This window comes from Helianthus annuus, chromosome 12, assembly GCF_002127325.2.
Source record: "Helianthus annuus cultivar XRQ/B chromosome 12, HanXRQr2.0-SUNRISE, whole genome shotgun sequence".
In the NCBI taxonomy this organism is placed as follows: domain Eukaryota; kingdom Viridiplantae; phylum Streptophyta; class Magnoliopsida; order Asterales; family Asteraceae; genus Helianthus; species Helianthus annuus.
Window position 1 is genome coordinate 102,408,524 of NC_035444.2, and position 19,662 is coordinate 102,428,185.

The 19,662-nt window shown below is 40.5% G+C and overlaps 1 protein-coding gene across 1 annotated transcript; it reads left to right on the plus strand.

Annotated features, from left to right (window-relative positions):
• The first annotated feature begins 8,259 nt into the window (after positions 1–8,259).
• LOC110907832 lies at positions 8,260–15,048 on the plus strand. The gene is made up of 4 exons (XM_022152778.1): positions 8,260–10,719; positions 10,908–10,998; positions 14,531–14,802; positions 14,899–15,048. Exons 1-4 carry the CDS (start codon positions 8,260–8,262, stop codon positions 15,046–15,048), a joined length of 2,973 nt encoding a protein of 990 aa, XP_022008470.1.
• Positions 15,049–19,662: the final 4,614 nt, after the last annotated feature.

Genomic DNA, 19,662 nt, shown 5'->3' on the forward strand with positions numbered 1-19,662 from the left:
TTGGTAATAAGAATAAGAATGTGCTGGTAAACTATAACAAAATATTAAAGCAAATAATCACACGTGTTTATGTAGGAAGTAGTAGGTATTTATGCGCAAACATAAAAGATATATATTATACAGGAAATCTTAATGCATATCGTTCGTAGACCCAAAAAAGCGTTTTTATACTTTATTTACAACTGTGTAGGCTATGTTCAATTGCAAAGTTAATTATGTGTATGTATGTGTTTTAGTAAAGACTATTAATCTCAGCAAGAAAGTCAGTGTAAACAATATTTATGGTCATGTTCTCATCATTGTTACCATCTGGTACTATAATTATTCGTAGTGACTCGGGAGCAGTTGCCCTTGATAGGGCAACATATAATTGACCGTGTGTGAATACAGGTTGTGGCAAGTAGACCCCTATTTTATCTAGTGATTGCCCTTGGCTTTTGTTTATGGTCATTACATAGCATAGCCTTACTGGAAATTGTTTTCTTTTAAATTGAAATGGAAGTTCTGGTTCTTTATGAATCAGCGAAATCTTTGGTATGAATACCCACTTGCCAATAAACTTCCCAGTCATTATTTGCGCCTCAATGATTCTTGATAGCAATTGTGTTACTATCATCTGTGTCCCATTGCAAAGGCCTTCAAGAGGGTTTAGGTTTCTAAGAAAATGATTGGAGCATTTATCTTTAGCTGAAGGATATGAGGTGGGAGAGCGCTAAAGTTAAGAAGATTTAGGTACTTTGGTGGATACAACGACTCAATGTCAGCATTTGCCGAAGGATTGGGTATAATCGAGTCGACGCTTTGGTATGTTGTCGAAATCCCTTGTATCATGTTAATATCCTTCTCATCTATCACTTCCACTCTCTCATTCTTTGGGTAAACAATTGCCTTCCTTAATAATGCCAAAGTAGTTGGTGAATTAATTGTGGTGTCATCGTATATTGATGTATTACAAAATACATCTCTTATTCGTGTATAGTTTGTATAGTTTTCCATTATATTTAGTTATGTTTTCATTAGAATGTGCATACTTTGATGAAATCTGGTGTTTCCATGTCGTTTGTGCTAAAAATGTTGAAAAAACTGAAGTGTTAAAGGCTGGGAAACAAGTTTAAAAGAGTTAGAAAAAATTCTGAAGTTTTGAGATGTTGAAGCTGGGAAAATTATGCACCATTCTGTGAAAGATGCGCTGTCGCGCTACGCCACGGCTGCATGTCATTCTCGTCGCGCCCTACCACCATTTAATTACTGATTTCTGACATTTTATATCGTCGCGCTGCGTGACTGCATCAAGGATTACCCGTCGCGCGACGCGACGTGGGTTTATGATGGCAATCATTCGTTTTTGGGTAGGGTTACGTATAAAAACCAAGGGAAATCATTCCAAAACCCTAGTTACGAATTAAGGAGAACATAGGCGATTCTTGAAGCATTCTTGGAGCAATTTTGAAGGTTTTGAAGCGTAGGAATCATCGGTATGAGTTAGGGACGAAGAATTGAAGACTTGCTCGGGTTTTCCAATTCCTTGTTTGTTGATTTCTTTCTCGAAACTCGTTGTCATGAATTCTTGTTTGGACATCTTTGATTTGTTTTCATTATTTAATATGCTCGGCTAAACTTTTAAGCCGCCTAGAGTAAGATGAATGGATTTATATAAAGTTTTAACCTTTTCGTTAATTGCATTTATGGATTGATTGTGTTTAGTAAAGAGTTTGGTTTATTGATTTGATGTACATGCGTACTTTAATTTGGTTTATTATTATCAATTGCTTCATGTGAATCTTGGTGGTTGTCTGCTACGGAATAGGTTCATGTTAGATCTCTGACTGTGTGTCTTTGACCTTTAGGGGGAAATTGGCCAATAAACCCTAGAAGTGATTGTTAGTGATTTGCTAGATTTTAGTGTTCTACTAGTCCTAATAGCTGGAAGGTGAGGGGCTATTGGTAGGTCTTACCCGGCGAATTGCTTTAGACAGTCTTTGGAAGAAGTCATGCCTTAGTTGCCCCGTCGGTTTATTAGTCTACCATGTCAAGTTAATAAATCCAAACTACCCTAGATCTATAATTGGAAAAGAGTAGGTCAACATTAGGGTACTTACACAATAATTAGACAACTGGAAAGAAGTCTAATAACCGGTAGGATTAACGGCCTAGGTAGTGCCATAAGTTTCACCTCGAGAAGGGTTGAGGGGCTTAGTTGGTGTCTTAATAGGTTTAGTATCATAAGATTCCGGTTCCATAAATCATGCAGTTAACTTAATCGGTAATTCTTTAAAATCAATCCAGGATTCTAGTCTAGGTGGTTCTCGTCATCATATAAGAAAAGTCTTTGCCTTACTTCGTATTAGCTTAATTCTAGTTTAATAATTAGTTTAAATAGATTTCCTTAGATTTTCAGTAACCCCTCCCCAAAACAATTAAACAGTTTTAGTCGTGTCTGTCAGCGTCTATCAAAGTCTAGTCAACGTGATTAATAGAGTCTCGTGGTTCGATATCCGGACTTCCTTAGGTCATACTACAGTGATCGGTACACTTGTCGATTGTGTGGTTTTGGTCGAGTCTAGATTTAAAGCTTTTTAGTGTCTAGCTTAGAGAGAGTAATTTAGTTAATTTTAATAGTGGATGCCACATCTGCGCTCGCACGGACCGCCGCCGAAGCCACCAGTCACAGAGTCATCATCTCGATTGGGTCAAGGCCCGCATGTTAGTATTTCATCCTCTTCTCAATTTCCTAATTTCAATTCCACTCCGTTACCCACCCCACCTCAATCACCACCCCATTCACCTAAAACATCACCTAAGGTTTCTCCACCCGATAGCCCTACTTCTAGCACCTCTAGCGCTCCAGATCACCCAAACTTAGAGCAAATGGCCAACGCAAGACAGACCGTCCATCAACAAGCCACCCAAGGCTTTACTGCTCTTGCTTAACCCATTACCGTTCCACCTATAGTTAATGAAAACTCATGGCAGATTCCATCTTATGCCATGCAAGCCATCACCAATAGCATTCAGTTCCACGGCCGCGAGGACGAGGACGCCTCGGCCCATATAAACCGTTTCTCCCACATACTTGCTACTTTTAGCCTTCACGGAGCCCCAAACGATGCTACTTACTTGCAGCTTTTCCCATTTTCACTAGCCAGCCGTGCGGCTACTTGGTTGGACTCTCAGCCAACTGGTACTTTTACCACTTGGGCGGGCCTTCGTCAATCCTTTTTGAACAAAAATTTTCCGCCCGCTAAAGCCTCACGCCTTCGTAATCAAATTCACTCCTTCCGCATGGAGCCCGACGAGCCCTATTACCTTGCTTGGGAGCGATTTCAAAACCTAGTAGCTCGATGCTCCCAGCATGGTCTTTCTGATTGGGCCCTTTGTGAAAAATTCTATAACGATCTCACCCAAGAGACTCGTGATTGTTTTGACACTAATGCGGGAGGTCACATGATGGGTATTCTTATTGTTGCCGAGTGTTTAGAGAGTTTTGAGGCATTTGCCCATTCTCAATCTCAGTCGCGATCCGATCAGCGGTATCAAAGTGGTAATTCAAATACCACTACTAGTGCACCCGCCCGTGGGGTGAACCATGTCACCATGGACCCTAGTATAGCCGCTGTTTTGGAAAATGTGACTAGGGAGCTCAAAGAGATTAAGGCAAAGGTAGATAAGTGTGAGTATTTTCGAGGGGGTCACAATACGAATGCGTGTCTATTGCTAGTTGGTGAGGAGCAGGTCGATTTCGTGGGAGGGGGTTTAGGGAGAGGTCAACCTAGTGGGTTCGGTAATAAATTTAATTCGGGTTGGCGTAATAATAATAATAATAATAACTTTAATAATAATAATAATTTTCGCTCAAATGGACCCCCTAGTTTCAATTAGCTCAAAATCCAAATAGGGGTCAAGGTTCATTCTTTGACGAGGGTTCAAATGGGCAGTTCAATAAGGGGTTCAATGGGCAGGTCAAGGATGGGGGGTCAAGTAGTCAGGTTCAACCAGTTCAGGGTCCAAGTTATGATTTAGGGGGTAGTCTTGAGAGGATGGAGGCTATGATGAGCCAGTTAGTTGTTAAGGACCAAACCACCCAAAAGATACTTAATGAACATGACCTTATGCTTAAGAACCACCAAGCCTCTTTCCAAGACCTTCAAAGGGTCGTAGGTGACATGTATAGGAAGCTAGAGGAGAGATTACCTGCTCAGTTTTCAGGTAATACCCAACCGAACCCTAACGCCCATGCTAAAGCCATTACCACTCGTAGTGGCAAAATCGTAGGGAACCCGAGAGTTGAGGAGAGAGTAGTAGAGGAAGATGAAGAGATTGTAGACGGAGAGATTGAGATGGAGGCTCCCGGCAAAGTGCAATCGAGGCTAAGCCTAGCAAGTACCGCACAGCTCGGTGAGTCTCAAGGTGAGAAGAAAGTAAAGAAACCACCCGTAGACATTAGACCTTCCCCAATCATAGACCATTCGCATGTCCCGTTTCCTACACGTCTTAAGAACCAAAAGTACTCAAAGGAATACGGGCAATTTTTAGATATCTTCAAGCAATTGAAGATTAATCTACCTTTCACTGAGGCACTTCAATCGATGCCTAAATACGCGAAATTTTTAAAGGACCTTCTTAGGAACAAGGAGAAGTTAGGGGAGTTGTCGAATGTTCCATTAAATGGAGGGTGTTCCGCAGTTGTTCTAAATAAGCTTCCGGAAAAGCTTACCAATCCTGGTATTTTTACTATTCCATGTCTTTTCGGTAGTAACACTAATACTAGAGCCTTAGCCGACCTAGGTGCTAGCATCAATTTGATGCCCTTTTCTCTTTATGAGAAGCTAGACTTAGGCGAGCTTTCACCTACCTGTTTGACATTGTCCTTAGCCGATCGATCCGTGAAATACACGAGGGGTATAGTTGAGAATTTTCTTGTTAAGGTCGACAAGTTTGTTTTTCCCGCTGATTTCGTCATTCTCGATATGGAAGCGGATGAGAAAGTTCCTATCATACTTGGTCGTCCATTCTGGCGTACCGCTAAAGAACTAATAGATGTTTATGATGGTAAGATTACACTTAGGGTCGGTGAGGAGAGAGTCACCTTTGAGATAGATCGTTCCATGAACCACCCGAGTGGTTCCGATGACTATAGGTGGTCCTTGCCATTCCGTATATTTCTTGAACTCCTTCATCTCATGTGTCGACCATTGTCTAGAATACATTAGTGGAGCCGGCTTAGTGATAAGAGAGAGAGTAGAGGAGGAGTCGTTGAGGGTAGATGAAGTTGAAGATGAGGGGATCCCTTTGATTCCCGAAGCGTTAGCTGTTACTGATGACACCACCCAACCCCCACCCTTAGAGCTTAAGGTACTTCTATCTCATTTAGAGTATGCTTTTCCAGGGGAGGGTTCCGAGCTACCCGTTATTATCTCATCGAAGTTGGAAGAAGGAGAGAAGTTGAGGTTGTTGGAGGTGTTGAAGGCCAACAAAGAAGCCATTGCATGGAGGTTGTCTGACATTAAGGGCAAAAGCCCTTCGTATTACACCCACCGGATACTCATGGAGGATGATTACAAACCGGTGGTGCAACCCCAAAGGCGGCTCAACCCTAACATGCAAGATGTTGTGAAGAAGGAGGTTCTGAAACTCCTAGATGCCAGGATGATATACCCTATCTCTGATTCGACATGGGTGAGTCCTACTCAGGTTGTCCCTAAGAAGGGAGGGATGACCGTTGTCATGAATTCAAAGAATGAGCTTATCCCTTCTCGTACGGTCACGGGTTGGCGCGTGTGCATCGACTACCGAAAGTTGAATGATGCCACCCGAAAAGACTACTTCCCATTCCCCTTTATCGATCAAATGTTGGAGCGTCTCGCGGGTCAACAATTCTATTGTTTTCTCGATGGTTTTTCCGGGTATTTCCAGATCCCCATCGCACCGGACGATCAGGATAAGACCACCTTCACATGCCCCTATGGCACTTATGCGTACTGACGCATGCCATTTGGGCTGTGTAACGCTCCAGCTACCTTTCAGCGGTGCATGGTTGCCATATTTCAGGATATGATTGAGAGTTCCATGGAGGTTTTCATGGATGATTTTTCGGTATATGGTAACTCCTTTGATGAGTGTTTGAAGAATCTCGAGAGGATGTTAAAGAGATGTGTCGAGACGAAGCTTGTGTTAAATTGGGAGAAGTGTCACTTCATGGTGATGGAAGGTATTGTGTTAGGACACAAGATCTCGAGGGATGGTATAGAGGTAGATCGTGCGAAAATAGATACAATTAGTAGGTTATCTCTACCCACTAGTGTTAAGTCGATCCGGAGTTTTCTAGGTCATGCGGGCTTCTATAGACGCTTTATTAGGGATTTCTCAAAAATCACTCACCCCATGACCCGTCTTCTAGAGAAAGATGTTCCATTCGTCTTTGAAGAGGAGTGTCTTAAAGCCTTCAACTTTTTGAAGGAACAGCTTGTGAGTGCACCTATTCTTATCTCGCCCGACTGGAGCTTGTAGTTTGAGCTCATGTGTGATGCGAGTGACTATGCCGTCGGAGCGGTATTAGGACAAAGAAAGGACAAGCACTTCCACCCCATTTACTACGCGAGCAAAACGTTAAATGATGCTCAAGAGAACTACACCACCACGGAGAAAGAACTCTTAGTCGTAGTCTTTGCTTTTGACAAATTCCGTTCGTACCTCATGCTATCTAAGACCATAGTTTTCACTGGCCATTCCGCGTTGCGTTTGGCTTTTCCAAAAGAAAGACGCCAAACCCCGACTTATTCGGTGGATTTTATTGCTTAGCGAGTTTGATATTGAGATTAGAGATAAGAGAGGGGCCGAAAACATTGCAGCCGATCATCTTTCACGTTTAGAGGACCCTAGGAGAGAGGAGATTCGTGAGGAAGAGATAGGAGACACATTTCCTCATGAGTCTATTGAGTTTGTAGAGGCCGAAAAAGAGGGATTGCCTTGGTTTTGTGACTTAGTGAACTATCTTTCTAGTGGCAATATTGTGAAGGGAATGACCACACAACAAAGGAGGAAGTTCCTTAGTGAGTCAAGAAAGTATGTGTGGGATGACCCTTTTCTTTTTAGAATAGGGGGAGATAGGATTTTAAGGCGATGCATGTCGAGAGAGGAAGGTTTGAACATTCTTAAGCATGTGCATGAAGGCCTAACGGGAGGCCATCATGGTGCATATGCCACCGCTCAAAAGGTGTTTGATTGTGGTTTTTATTGGCCTAGCGTACTTCGTGATGTCGTTGATTTCGTGAAAACTTGTGATGCTTGTCAACGAACAGGCAACATTTCAGCTAAAGATGAGATGCCTCAAAACCCTATCCAAGTGTTGGAGGTCTTTGATGTTTGGGGCATCGATTTCATGGGACCCTTTCCAAACTCCAAAGGGAATCGTTACATACTTGTGGCAATTGACTACATGTCTAAGTGGGTAGAGGCTCAAGCTCTTCCCACGAATGAAGTCCGAGTTGTGTTGAATTTTCTTAAGAAACTCTTTTCCCGTTTCGGTACACCTAAAGCTTTAATTAGTGACCGTGGTACTCACTTTTGCAATGTATTGATGGAAAAATTGCTTGCACGCTACGGAGTCACTCATCGTTTGTCTACCGCGTACCATCCACAGGCGAGTGGTCAAGTGGAGAATGCGAATCGTGGTATCAAACGTATCTTAGATAAAACCGTAGGCAAGAATAGGAAGGATTGGTCCGACAAGCTTGACGATGCATTGTGGGCCTTTCGAACCGCCTACAAAACGCCTTTAGGAACCACACCATTTATGATCGTCTATGGAAAAGCTTGTCACCTTCCCATAGAGCTAGATCACCGAGCGCTATGGGCATTGAAAACCGTTAACCTTGACATGACCGAAGCCGCTAGGAAGCGTTTCTTTCAAATCCATGAGCTTGAGGAGCTTAGGGGTGCGGCTTATGCTTGATCTTTGGGAATCAAGGAGAAAACAAAGGTTTCACATGATCGGAAGTTAAGAAAGGTTAAAGAGTTTAGCAAGGGTGATAAAGTACTTCTCTATAATTCACCATTGAAATTGTTTGCGGGTAAGTTGAAGTCGAAGTGGTCGGGACCTTATATGGTTCATTACGTGTTTCCGTACGGAGCGGTGAAGATTATGGATGAATCGGATGGCCGAAGTCTAGGGTGCATTGGCTAAAAGTAGGTGACCAAAATACAAAGTTTTTTCATCATTCAGTGAAGCATAAGCAAAGCAGGAATCGTGTTAGTCAAATTATGGATGCTGAGGGTAATTGGTATGAAGGGCAGGATGTTGGGGATGCTTTTGTTAAATATTTCAAAGGAATTATGGGTAGGAAAGCTGAAGTTAATGCTATTTGGGAGCCGGAGACGTTATTTGTTAGGAAACTTGATCCTTTGGTTGCATTGGATATGGTTTCTGTCGTGTCTAGGGATGAAGTGAAAGACGCCATGTTTCAGATTAATGATGAAAAAGCTCCTGGGCCTGATGGTTATAGTGCTAAGTTTTTTAAAGAAGCTTGGGGAATAGTGGGCAATGATGTCACTAATGCTGTGTTAGATTTTTTTGGGAACGGGAAATTGTTAAGGGAGGTGAATGCTACTGTTTTGTCTATGGTCCCGAAGGTTAAGGCCCCTAAATATGTTTCGGAGTTTAGGCCGATAGCATGCTGTAATGTACTTTATAAGTGCATTAGTAAAGTGATCTGTAATAGATTAAAAGGGTGTTTGGATAAACTGGTCAGTCAAAATCAGAGTGCGTTTATTCCGGGGAGGCTGATTAGTGATAATATATTATTATCTCAGGAGCTTGTAAAGGGGTATGATTGGATTGGGGGAACTCCGAGGGTGGCTTTAAAGATTGATCTTCAAAAAGCGTATGATTCGGTTGATCATGGTTTCATGGAAAGCTGCTTGATTGAATTTGGTTTCCATCATAGGTTTGTAGGTTGGGTAATGAGCTGTTTGTCGTCTGTTTCTTATTCAGTTGCCCTTAATGGCAATCTTTATGGTTTTTTTAAGGGTGAAAAGGGATTAAGGCAGGGAGACCCCATGTCTCCATATCTTTTTACAATCGTAATGGAAGTACTAAATCTGATGCTGCAAAGAAAGATCAGGAATTGTGACAGTTTCAAGTACCATTGGAGGTGTGAGAAAGTCGGGTTAACACACTTATGCTTTGCCGATGATTTGTTCATCTTTTGTGGGCCTGATCTTGGAACTATTGATACAATAAAGGGTGCGGTCAATGAGTTTAGTGGAGTTTCTGGTCTTATTCCGAATATGCATAAGAGTGAAATATTTTTTGGAAATGTTGAGGAGGGGTTGAAGAGTGTGATCCTGAATGAACTTCCTTTCAAGGTTGGATTGTTTCCTATGAAATACTTGGGTATCCCACTATCTTCGAAAAGATTGTATCAGTCGGATTGCAAAGTTCTTATTGATAAAGTAAAGAATAGGATATCTGATTGGAAGGTAAAGTTTCTGTCGTATGCTGGGAGGGTCCAACTGATTAAGTCTGTCCTTTCTTCTTTAACGATATATTGGTCCTCGTTATTTATCCTTCCTTGTAATGTGGCGGAGGATATTGAAAGATTGATTAGAGGTTTTTTATGGAATCATCACGATGGTAACCGGGGGATGGCTGGTGTTAAGTGGGAGGAAGTTTGTATGCCGAAGTTGCGTGGGGGGCTGAATATATTGTCCCTTAGAAATCAGAACATTGCTCTCATGACGAAGCACATGTGGAATTTATTGTCGAATAAGGATTCTCTTTGGGTTAATTGGGTTAAGAAGTATAAACTGTTTGGTAGATGTTTCTGGGATATTGGGGAATCGAGATCTGATTCGTGGAGTTGGGGCCATTTGCTGCAGAGTAGGGGGTTGGTTAGAGAGAACTTTATGGTTAGGGTCGGTAATGGGCTGAATACTTTTGCTTGGCAAGATATTTGGCATGAAAAGGGCTGTTTAATGAAGTTTATTGACAGGAGAGATATTAAAGCGGCGGGGTTTGACCGTCATACTAGGCTGGCGGACATTTATGATTCTAATGGGTGGAAGGTTCCGGCAGAATGGCATAGTAAATATCCATGGTTAGTATCCTTTAAAATTGGGAGTTTTAATAGTAATAATGTTGATTATATTAAATGGAGGAGATCTGATGGGAAATTGGTGGATTTTACTGTTAAGAATGTTTATGTCAGTCTATGTAATGTTGGGGCTGTTGTGGGGTGGAGTAAGTTTGTGTGGTTTAGTCAATGCATTCCTAAGCATGCATTTATTGCTTGGATGGCGTGTAAATTCAGATTACTTACTCAAGATAGGATGCTGAAATGGGGATGGGCTGGGGAGTTAAAATGTGCCCTTTGTAGGAAGTGTCCAGACAGTCATAACCATTTATTCTTTTCTTGTGAATATTCAAAAGCTGTTTGGAAGAAGGTGAGACTGAAAGCTAGGATGACTGACATGCCATTTTTTTGGTCGGATATTGTAGTGCTTTTAGAACAGAATAGAAGTGGTAAGGCGGTTTGGGAGATTATTCGGAGATTGGCGGTTGCTGCCTCGGTATATTTTATATGGCAGGAGAGAAATGGTAGGTTATTTAGAGACACGAATAGAGCTCCGAATGTTTTGTTTGAGCTGATTATAAAGGAGGTTAGGCTGAGATTGATGGGGTTAAAATTGAAGAATAGTAGAGGTGTGTTAGAGGCTGCTGAGGTATGGGGGTTTAAGGCCATAAATACTAATAGTGATAATGAAAGAAGATGAAGGCTGTGATACTCAGGGCTGGAGTTTTGGTTGGTTTTGCTATCTTGGAGGGTGCAAGGGCTGGTTCTATATAGACCCGGGTGGATTTAGACTATGTGTTAAGAGGTTGGTCTGTTTGTTTGCTGTGTTGTGACCAGAATGCATGGAGCATCTGCTGGATGGGTGTTTTGAAGTCTGATTGGCAGCAGGGGGATGTTTTGGTTGTATGTGAGCTTCAGTTTGGTTTTGGTAATTTTGTGTTCTACTGTTATGTTGATTTACGTTGCTTGGTGTAGGTGCTTGTATAGGGTCTGTTTCGTTTTTCTGTTTATGTTTGATGGTTGTATAGAATGGGCAAGGGACCGGGTTTTTTGGCCCATTTTGTTAGGTCCCTTGTCGATAGGGGTGGTGTGTTCCTTGGGTTGCATGTCCCGGGAGCCTAAATCCCTGTAGGTGTATATAGTTTTTTTGTTATTAATAAAATTTACCGGAGGTGCCGCCCTCCTTTACCAAAAAAAAAAAAAATCGGATGGCCGAAGTTGGAAGGTGAGTGGCCACCGTTTGAAGCACTACATTGGAGGAGCAATAGACAAGAACGAGATGGAGGAAACTCCTCCCGAAATTCCATCAAAAGCCACCACTTAGTGCTTTGGGATGAAATCTTAAGTGTAGAGTATGTACCGTTTGTAATTTCCTTATTTTTTCGTAATTTTTCGTAGTATTTCGTGTCTTTGTTTTCGTGTTTTTGAGTAATTTTGAAGGAATCGTACCATCGAGGAGCTGAATTTGCGAAGAAAACGGCATTCCAGGTAAGTCCCAACACTTAGAAAATTTGGGATGGTTTCGGGAAGGATTGGTAAGACTTAGAAAATTTTCTAAGGCATAAAACTGGAGTTTTTACGCAACCTTCTGCCCAAAACGCCTGTCGCGTCGCGCCACACTGAACCTGGCCCCCTGGCTGCGCTACGCGACCCCTCGGTTCACATACCCGGTTTGAACTGATCTGTGGCGTTACGCGACCACGAACACTTCCCACAGTCGCGTCACGCGACCACCCTACCTGAACCTTTCCTTTGAACCATGTCGTGGCGTCACGCCATGGCAACCATATACTAACGTAGCGTGACGCGACGCGACCCCATCCCAATTCATTTAAAACATGTCCTTTTCATTGTTTTCCCCCAAATCACTCAAAACCCTCATCCCTTCGTCCCCACCGCCGAACATTACCCCAAACCCTTCACCCACCCTTACACCACCGTAACTCCACCATTTTCAGCCATAATTTCACTCACGTGACCGGATTTCATCACTGAGCAAACCCCACCATACAAAAACATCATCCAACCGCCGGTCTACTCCGATTCGGGACTCACCCTTCATGAAATTTTTTGGTTTTTCTTCAAATTTCCGGCGAATCTGGTATGTCATTCTTGCTTATACTCTTCTAAATTTCAGTTTCGGGTCTTTGTATAGTTTAGATTGTCTTAGTTTTGTGGTTTTTGGTGTTGGCTCAGTCGAGTAGTCTTAGTCCAGGTTCGAGTCAGTTTTTTTTTTATAAATTTAGGAGTCGGGTCAGTGTCGTTTTTGTTTGATTATGTTGCTGGGTTATGGGTTCATGGTTTGGATATATAGATATAGATTGGTAGAATTATAGTTCCTATGTTGATTTTGGGCTTTTACTCAGTAAACTTAACATTACATATAGGTTGTGATAATGTCGTTGTTGGGTGCGGATGGATGGTTTGGGCGTATGATAGCTTGATTTGCAGACTTTGAACATCACTTGTCGGAATTAGGCTTTACTTAGAAAAAGTGGCGTTATGTCTAGGTTCTTTTCGTGTCGACTATTTGGTCGAATGATTGTTGGGTTGGGATTATTGACCTTGAATTGATGAATATTGGTGGTTTTGTAAGACATTGGCGATAAAGTTCGAACCTTGCATTCAAAATGAAATTTTTGCAAACAGAAAACCCTCCTTTAACTAGGCGGACTTTTTCAATCGCTAAAAATTTCAGTTTTAAAACTAATAAAAAGTAACTAAATATAAGCAAGGTTTGACTTCAATGTCTTGGTTAGTGATGGGTAGTCCGTAGGACAACCCTTAAGTAGTATAAATGATAATAAAATCCTACATTTAATCGGGTAGTTGTCTAGAATTAGATAACTACGGTTGTTTGTGTTTTAGGTACAAACGGGAGCTTAAAATGGAAGGAACACGGAGAATAAATGAAAAAAATCAATTTTTGGAATTGAAGAATTAAGAGGATAGCATGATAGAGGACGAAATTACGATAACGTAGGCGAAAACGGTGAAGAAAACGGAGTTGAAACGAAAAAGTTATGCTGAAAACAAGTTTTCATTTTGAAGCCTGCCGTATGCTACGGCAAGGGCCGTAGCTTACGGCGTCGACTGGCACTTTTTGTCACCGTATGACAGTTTAAAGCCACCGTAAGCCATTCTAAGCCACCGTAAGCTACGGTGGACACCGTAGCTTATGGCGCTGACCTGCGTAAATGTGTAACTTCCACCTTTTAATGCGGAATTATGGTGTCTTTTCATTCCCAATCAATCCCATTCGGTTACACACAGTTCCAGGGGCGATTTCTAGTGTTCTTGGTGCTTGAAGACAATTTCCAATCATTCGGTTTGTGTTTTTAATTGTTATGAACATTGAAACTTGTGTGAGGATGATGATTCAAGCCATGAGTTGCTAAACTCTTGATGACTATCTTTGGTTGAAGGTTTGTATTAGACTTTATGCTTGATTTCCTAATTTCTAGAATAACAAACTTTGTCTTTATGATTGTTTGTTATGGTGTGTGATTGATTGTTTGTAAATTATTGATTCTTATGTTAATCTAATTTGAAACCATACGTTCTTGGTGCCGTTGGCAATCGAGATATCATGGGTAGAATTAGGATTGGGTAAGGGTTAATTAGTCATCGGGTAACAACCTCACATTCTAGGAATCTGAGTACTTAGTTCCCTTTTATCACAACAAGTAATCACACATGAACTATGTCTATGTAGTTCTTTCTAGTGGAATGATAGCATAAACGTCGAAGCAAACCGGAAACTAAAGATGGTCATTTGTCTCTAAATTGTTTACAAACCAAAACTTTCATTTTGCAAATTAGAATAGTAATTTAGTTTTTAAAACTCAATCAACCAAACCAACTCTTGCATTTTATTTTCATTACATTTAGTTTAACTTGGTTAATTTAGACACACTTTTAAATAACACATTTTCCACAAACTCCCTGTGTTCGAATCGATACCCACTTACCACTAGCTATTAGTAATATTTGGATTAAATTTGATTGTGACCACAACATCACGTCACTTAGGCACTCGAGTTTAATTGCGGACAATTAAAGTGCCGAGGAGGGTAGTGTACATTGAGTCATGTTTAGTATCTTTGTGTTTTTTAATCTAGTTTGAGTCGTATTTAGTTGTTTTTGGATTTACTTGCACGTACAAGTGATTTAGGCTCGCCCGTACTCAATCTCCATTCGGGCGAGTTTAATTATCACTTAGCAATTGTAAAAAAGTAACCCGTTTGTTTTTAATTCAACTTTATTTTCAGAATTAGCCGCGAATGAAATGCTATACGGCTTTTCTAATTTTTTCGCAAATAAATTTATAAAAATCCAAAAAAATATATAAAAAAATTCAAAAAAATTCAAAAAAAAAAAATAAAAATTTAAAAATACCAAAAATAGTTTGTGATTACTGATTGTTTGCTTGATTTGTCTTGTTAATATCTATTTTGCAGACATAGCTAGCAGCTCACGCAGCAGTAGGGCCCGAAAAAGGGGTGCGGATCAAACAACGCCCCAGCAAGATCCGATTCCACAGGAGACCCCGATACTACAGATTGGTGCCAATGATCCAAAGCTGAGAAAAATTAAGTACCAAAGGGCTCATGAGTTTATTCCAACACAGAAAGTTAATCGATTCGACCACCCGTTACTGCTGTTCGAGCCGAGTACACCAGAATGGGATAAATATGACAAGTTGAGGAATACGGATTTGCTTCAGCACACGGTAATAGACTGGACCTGGTTGTAGGAAATAGGTTCAAGGCAGGTAGTGTTGGACCTCCTGGGTCTAAAGTTGACAAACGCATTAGAGTGTACGCAGACTCAGTATGAGGAGTTGGTGCTGGAGTTTCACAGCACATGGAGACATAAAGAAGGGAAGTTTGATAATGACACAACTGTGTCCTTCAGTCTGTGTAGGCAGGTCTTTGAGATGAATATGGCGCGGTTTGCTATAGTTTTGGGGTTTTAAACTGAGGAAGAGGTGAAACAGCCGGGATTTGTGACTAGTCTGCAAGGTGCATATTCGACGGTTAGGGATCACAGTGTTGGAGGAGCTGAGCTGCGAAATTTCTGGAAGACGACTTCCGACCACCCATTCGCAGTTACGAACCAGATTACTTCGGTTCGTAACCTAGTTTATAGGTATGTTTTGAAAATTTGGTCTACTGTGTTGGTGGGGCGGAAATCAGGGGAAAATAAGGCGAATTGGATCGAGTTTTTCATTCTCATGTACCGTGTGGAGAACCGGGATGTCACACCCCCAAAAATCCACATGCAGAGTACCACCGCTTGGGGGCGCGACTGACCAGGATCCAGCCTACAAATAACATGATGAAGATCACTAAAACAAAGTATTCAAACCCTAACATTCCTTAAAAACTTCAAACACACCATCGTACAACTATGAATATAAAACACAATGTCACACCCCGACCACGTTAAAACAACAAACCGTGGCGGAAACGTCGGGGAGTGTTGCAACAGAATTATTGTTTCACAACCATGGTAACCAAATTTTTTGTTTTATTGAATTATTATGTAATGTACATTGTCTTTAAATTGAAACAAACTACATATTGTTTATAAATGTTTTTAAATCACGAAGGCCTCGTCCAGGTCCTATGTGACACAAGCGACATCAAGTAATACCACCTAAAACATATGTAAAAAGTAAAGTCAGCAAAGAAATGCTGGCGAGTACATAGGTTTTATGGGAGTATCGGATTCATGGCTCGTTTATATGTTGCAGTATCTCGTTAGACTACATGAGTCAAAATACAAACCTCGTTTAGAAAAGTGTATTGCAACATAATTAACCAACTCAAATCAAATTGGTTATAGTTTATAAAATCTCGTAGCCATGACTCTTAACTCAAAAACATTTGTTTTAGTATAACAACTTGTAAACATCTCGTAAAAACTCGTTAATAAAACTCGTATGGTTTATATTGTTTTGAAAACCTCGTTGTGTGACATCGTTTCAAAATCGTTTCCCCAGTGAACTAAATGATGACACACAATGTAATATGATAGAAGCACTTATATATAAGATGTACCAGCGGCGTATCTACCATGATTCTATCATACTACACCCGTCCCATTATCTAATCACTACCCAAAACCAATCGTTTAATTCGTCTAACTCGTTTCAAATAGTGTATCTCGTTTCAAATTGTTTAACTCGTCCCAAAATCGTATTCGTTTTAATAGTGAAACTACTTTTGGTCGTCTTGCTAACAACATTCAAACCTTTGTGACTTGTCTAACTCGTTTCTTGCATTAACAAACCACCAAAGGGTAAGTTAACAATAACAGATTCGGTCATTATCTACATAACCCCCACACATAACAATGGGTGTAGTCTGATAACGGGATTTGTCAGATCCTATGGTACCATAACCTAATACTGGTCGGCTTGATCAGAGCTAATGAATGTCATTTGTTATGTAAATACAACCAACAAGTCTTGTTCACCTTATTGAAATCGTTATTAGTTTAGTATAGACTATCGTTTTTGAAATTATCGTTTAAACCTTGAAATTCGTTTTGTACATATGAATCACCCCAAAACAATTGAAAACAGTAAAATAGGGGAACTATGTACTCACTTGAGATTGTAGGGTATCCCTGATTTTGTGAACTATCAATGCTCGGGCAATCAAGGAATCAAGTGGTACCTAGTATCGGATCGCTAGTCAAACAACAGACGCCTAAATTGGAAGATCGGAAAGAATGAGGTCTTGTAAACCAAATGAGTGTAGCAACTCATGTGATATGGTTTAACAAAGCCTACGTTCTAAATCGGAACCTAACCTAAGTGCTTTTGACCCATCGTGGCCCATTAAGGTAGCTTATGCCACTTTAACGTGTCGTGCGCGCAAACGCGTGTTCGAGACGTCTAACTAGTCCTATGACAAGTATTATATGCCTAAACATGTTTAAATAGGTTGCATAATCAGTTTAGGTGACAAAAGTTAGGTCACATATGCTTAAAGTCCAATTATGCATGAAAAGGGCATTTTGGTATTTTACCTAAGGCATATAAATCTACCTATCATACAACTACTTAAACTTGGTGACCATAAGGTATAACCTCGGAAGGTTATTCCCTATGCAACTATGGTCACTAACCATGCTTGGTCGGATCCTAAAGATCGACCAAACGGGTCGAGTTCGAAAGTCTAAGCGGTGGTTTAGACCGCTCGACTTACGACTCTAAACAAGCACTAACTATTAGTGACGAGTTAAACATGTCAAAGCATGTTTAACCTCCTAATTTGGTATCAAAACAAAGTGTTTTGATACCTAATAGTAGTCCCGTTGCAAAATGCGTGCTAAAACGCATTTTGACCGAAACTTTGACTCGTCACTATACCTAGTCAACGTGGTAATCAATTGGTATAGTCACTAAGGACTATAACCAATGTGATTACGCTCACGTTGCGAAGTTCAAACGAACTTCTCGTTGACCATCTCGTGGTCAAAGCTGAAAGTCAGACTATATTTGACTTTCAATCTAGGAAAACAATAAAAAGAATGAAAGAATGCTCACAATGGGTCCTTGCTATCTTTTCTACAAGAAAACCAAGTTCCCAATCAGACTTAGAGAGCTCCTTACAATTGAGGGAGCCTTCCAAATCAGATGAAGAAGAGAAGAGAAGTAAATGAGCAATGAAACAAGTGAAGGGGTGGGCTATATATAGTTTTCGCAAAGCGTTAGGATCATTTCTTGGAGAGGAGGCAATGATCCAAGCCCTACAAATGTCAAGGTGGGATTGGGGGACTTGGAGAGCACACAAACCAGCTCCTAGTAATGAAAACCACCCATCAAAATCGTGCAAAATGACCAGATTCATTGTTTCTGTCTGATAGGCCCACGCTCCCCGCGTAAGATATGGCCAAGGCTTACGTGGGCCGCCTGGCCAACTTTGGCAGATTGTCAAAATTGGTCCCTGCAGCTTAGACACTTGCGTTTCGGCCCATTTTTGACATGTTTAAGCCCCGTTAACCTCATTTCAAGGCTCTAAGATGAAGTTAAAGTATTGGGAACTCAAAACATGCTCAAAAATATCTCGGATGTCAGTTCGTTTGATCGTACGGTTGCGTTGTTCGGTTAATTACGACGGAAGTCGTAACGAACGCAAAAACGATCCAAATTGAGCGACGAATGGAATTTTTGCATGCCGATCACTAAAATAAAAATATTTTAGTGTGTACAAAAATTTTGGATGTCCAGATGTGTCCAGAACGTAAGATATGCGCGAAAATGCAAACTTACGCCGTTTTTGACACTTTTAGTCCCTGTAAGATCATGTAAGCATGTTTTCGCACACCGAACCTATCAAAGCTTATTTCTAAGCCATTTTTAGGTTATATATGGTATGTTTAACTTATGAGCAAGTTCTGGACTGTACGTTGCCATACGAAACGGCAGACTTTCGCAGTTTGTCGAAATTAGTCCCTGTAAGCGAATAAACTTGATTTCGACACACCAAACCTTCCAAAACTTATTTCTAAGTTATGTAAAGGTTATTTATGGTATGTTAAGCTTATTTCACTATCCCGGAGTGTTTGTCGCGTTAAACTGACTGCGTTTACACACCAGTTTGCGTATAACTTTCCAGAAAGCGATTTAGAGCTTGAAATCGAACGAGAATTGATATGTGCAAACGATACACATATTTATACAAATTCCAAGTATGAAATACAATATTTCATTGATTTGGTATTTGTTCGATGGTCTTGGAGGCACAGATGTCACACACAATATGATAATCAACATAAAACACACTAATGTTAGTTATTGGATAATAAAAGCCTTATTATTCAAAACACAACACAAAACCCACAAATATGGTGTTTTAGGAACCTCCACTATGTTGTTTGTGGGTTTTGAGTGCGTTTTATGGTTGACATTATCATGTTTTACGACTTTGTACACTTTGTAGGAAAAATGAACTTTGTAGCCAACTCCCACCCATATATTATGATATGTTGGTAGTTTGCTTATGATGTGATAGGTTGATGTTTATGCCGCTTTCGTTCGCGTGTCTGAGATTAGGAGTTGTTTGCTGAGCGCGTTTTGAATTGGAGGGCTTATGTGGAAACGACTGGCACTTTGACAGTCTCACATATTCAGCTAAGTCGTTTTCCTTGTATTCTTGTATTTATTTATTTATTTCGTTTTCAGGTTTTAGTGTTTAGCTAGTTTTGAGTCGTATTTCCGTTCTTGCATTAGGGACAATGCAATCTTTAAGTGTGGGGATGGGATACATGTAAATAATCGAGTCATAAATTGAAAAATACAAAAAAGTATAAAATTTTCAAAAAAAATTCAAAAAAATTAAAAAAAATTGAAAAATCACAAAAAATGTCTTTGGATAAAAGAAGTTTGCAAATTAATACGGAAAATGATAGAAAAGATGAGTTTTTGCTTGGGTTCAAATAATAATAATATGAGATTAAATAAATCGAGCTTGTGTCTAGTTAGGGATATGTGGATAGGCCCGGCTTTGGTTTTAGGTCCCTTTGAATTCATATACCTTAATTCTCGGTCTACTAGTGGGTTTTCGCCTGGGAAATA

Bases quoted from the DNA above. Each gene is read 5' to 3' on its own strand.
- LOC110907832 (XM_022152778.1), top strand. From the start codon at position 8,260: ATGGATGCTGAGGGTAATTGGTATGAAGGGCAGGATGTTGGGGATGCT. The intron at 10,999-14,530 runs GTAATTTTGTGT...TCTATTTTGCAG, and splicing joins TGAGCTTCAGTTTGGTTTTG to ACATAGCTAGCAGCTCACGC. The intron at 14,803-14,898 runs GTAATAGACTGG...GAGTGTACGCAG, and splicing joins CGGATTTGCTTCAGCACACG to ACTCAGTATGAGGAGTTGGT.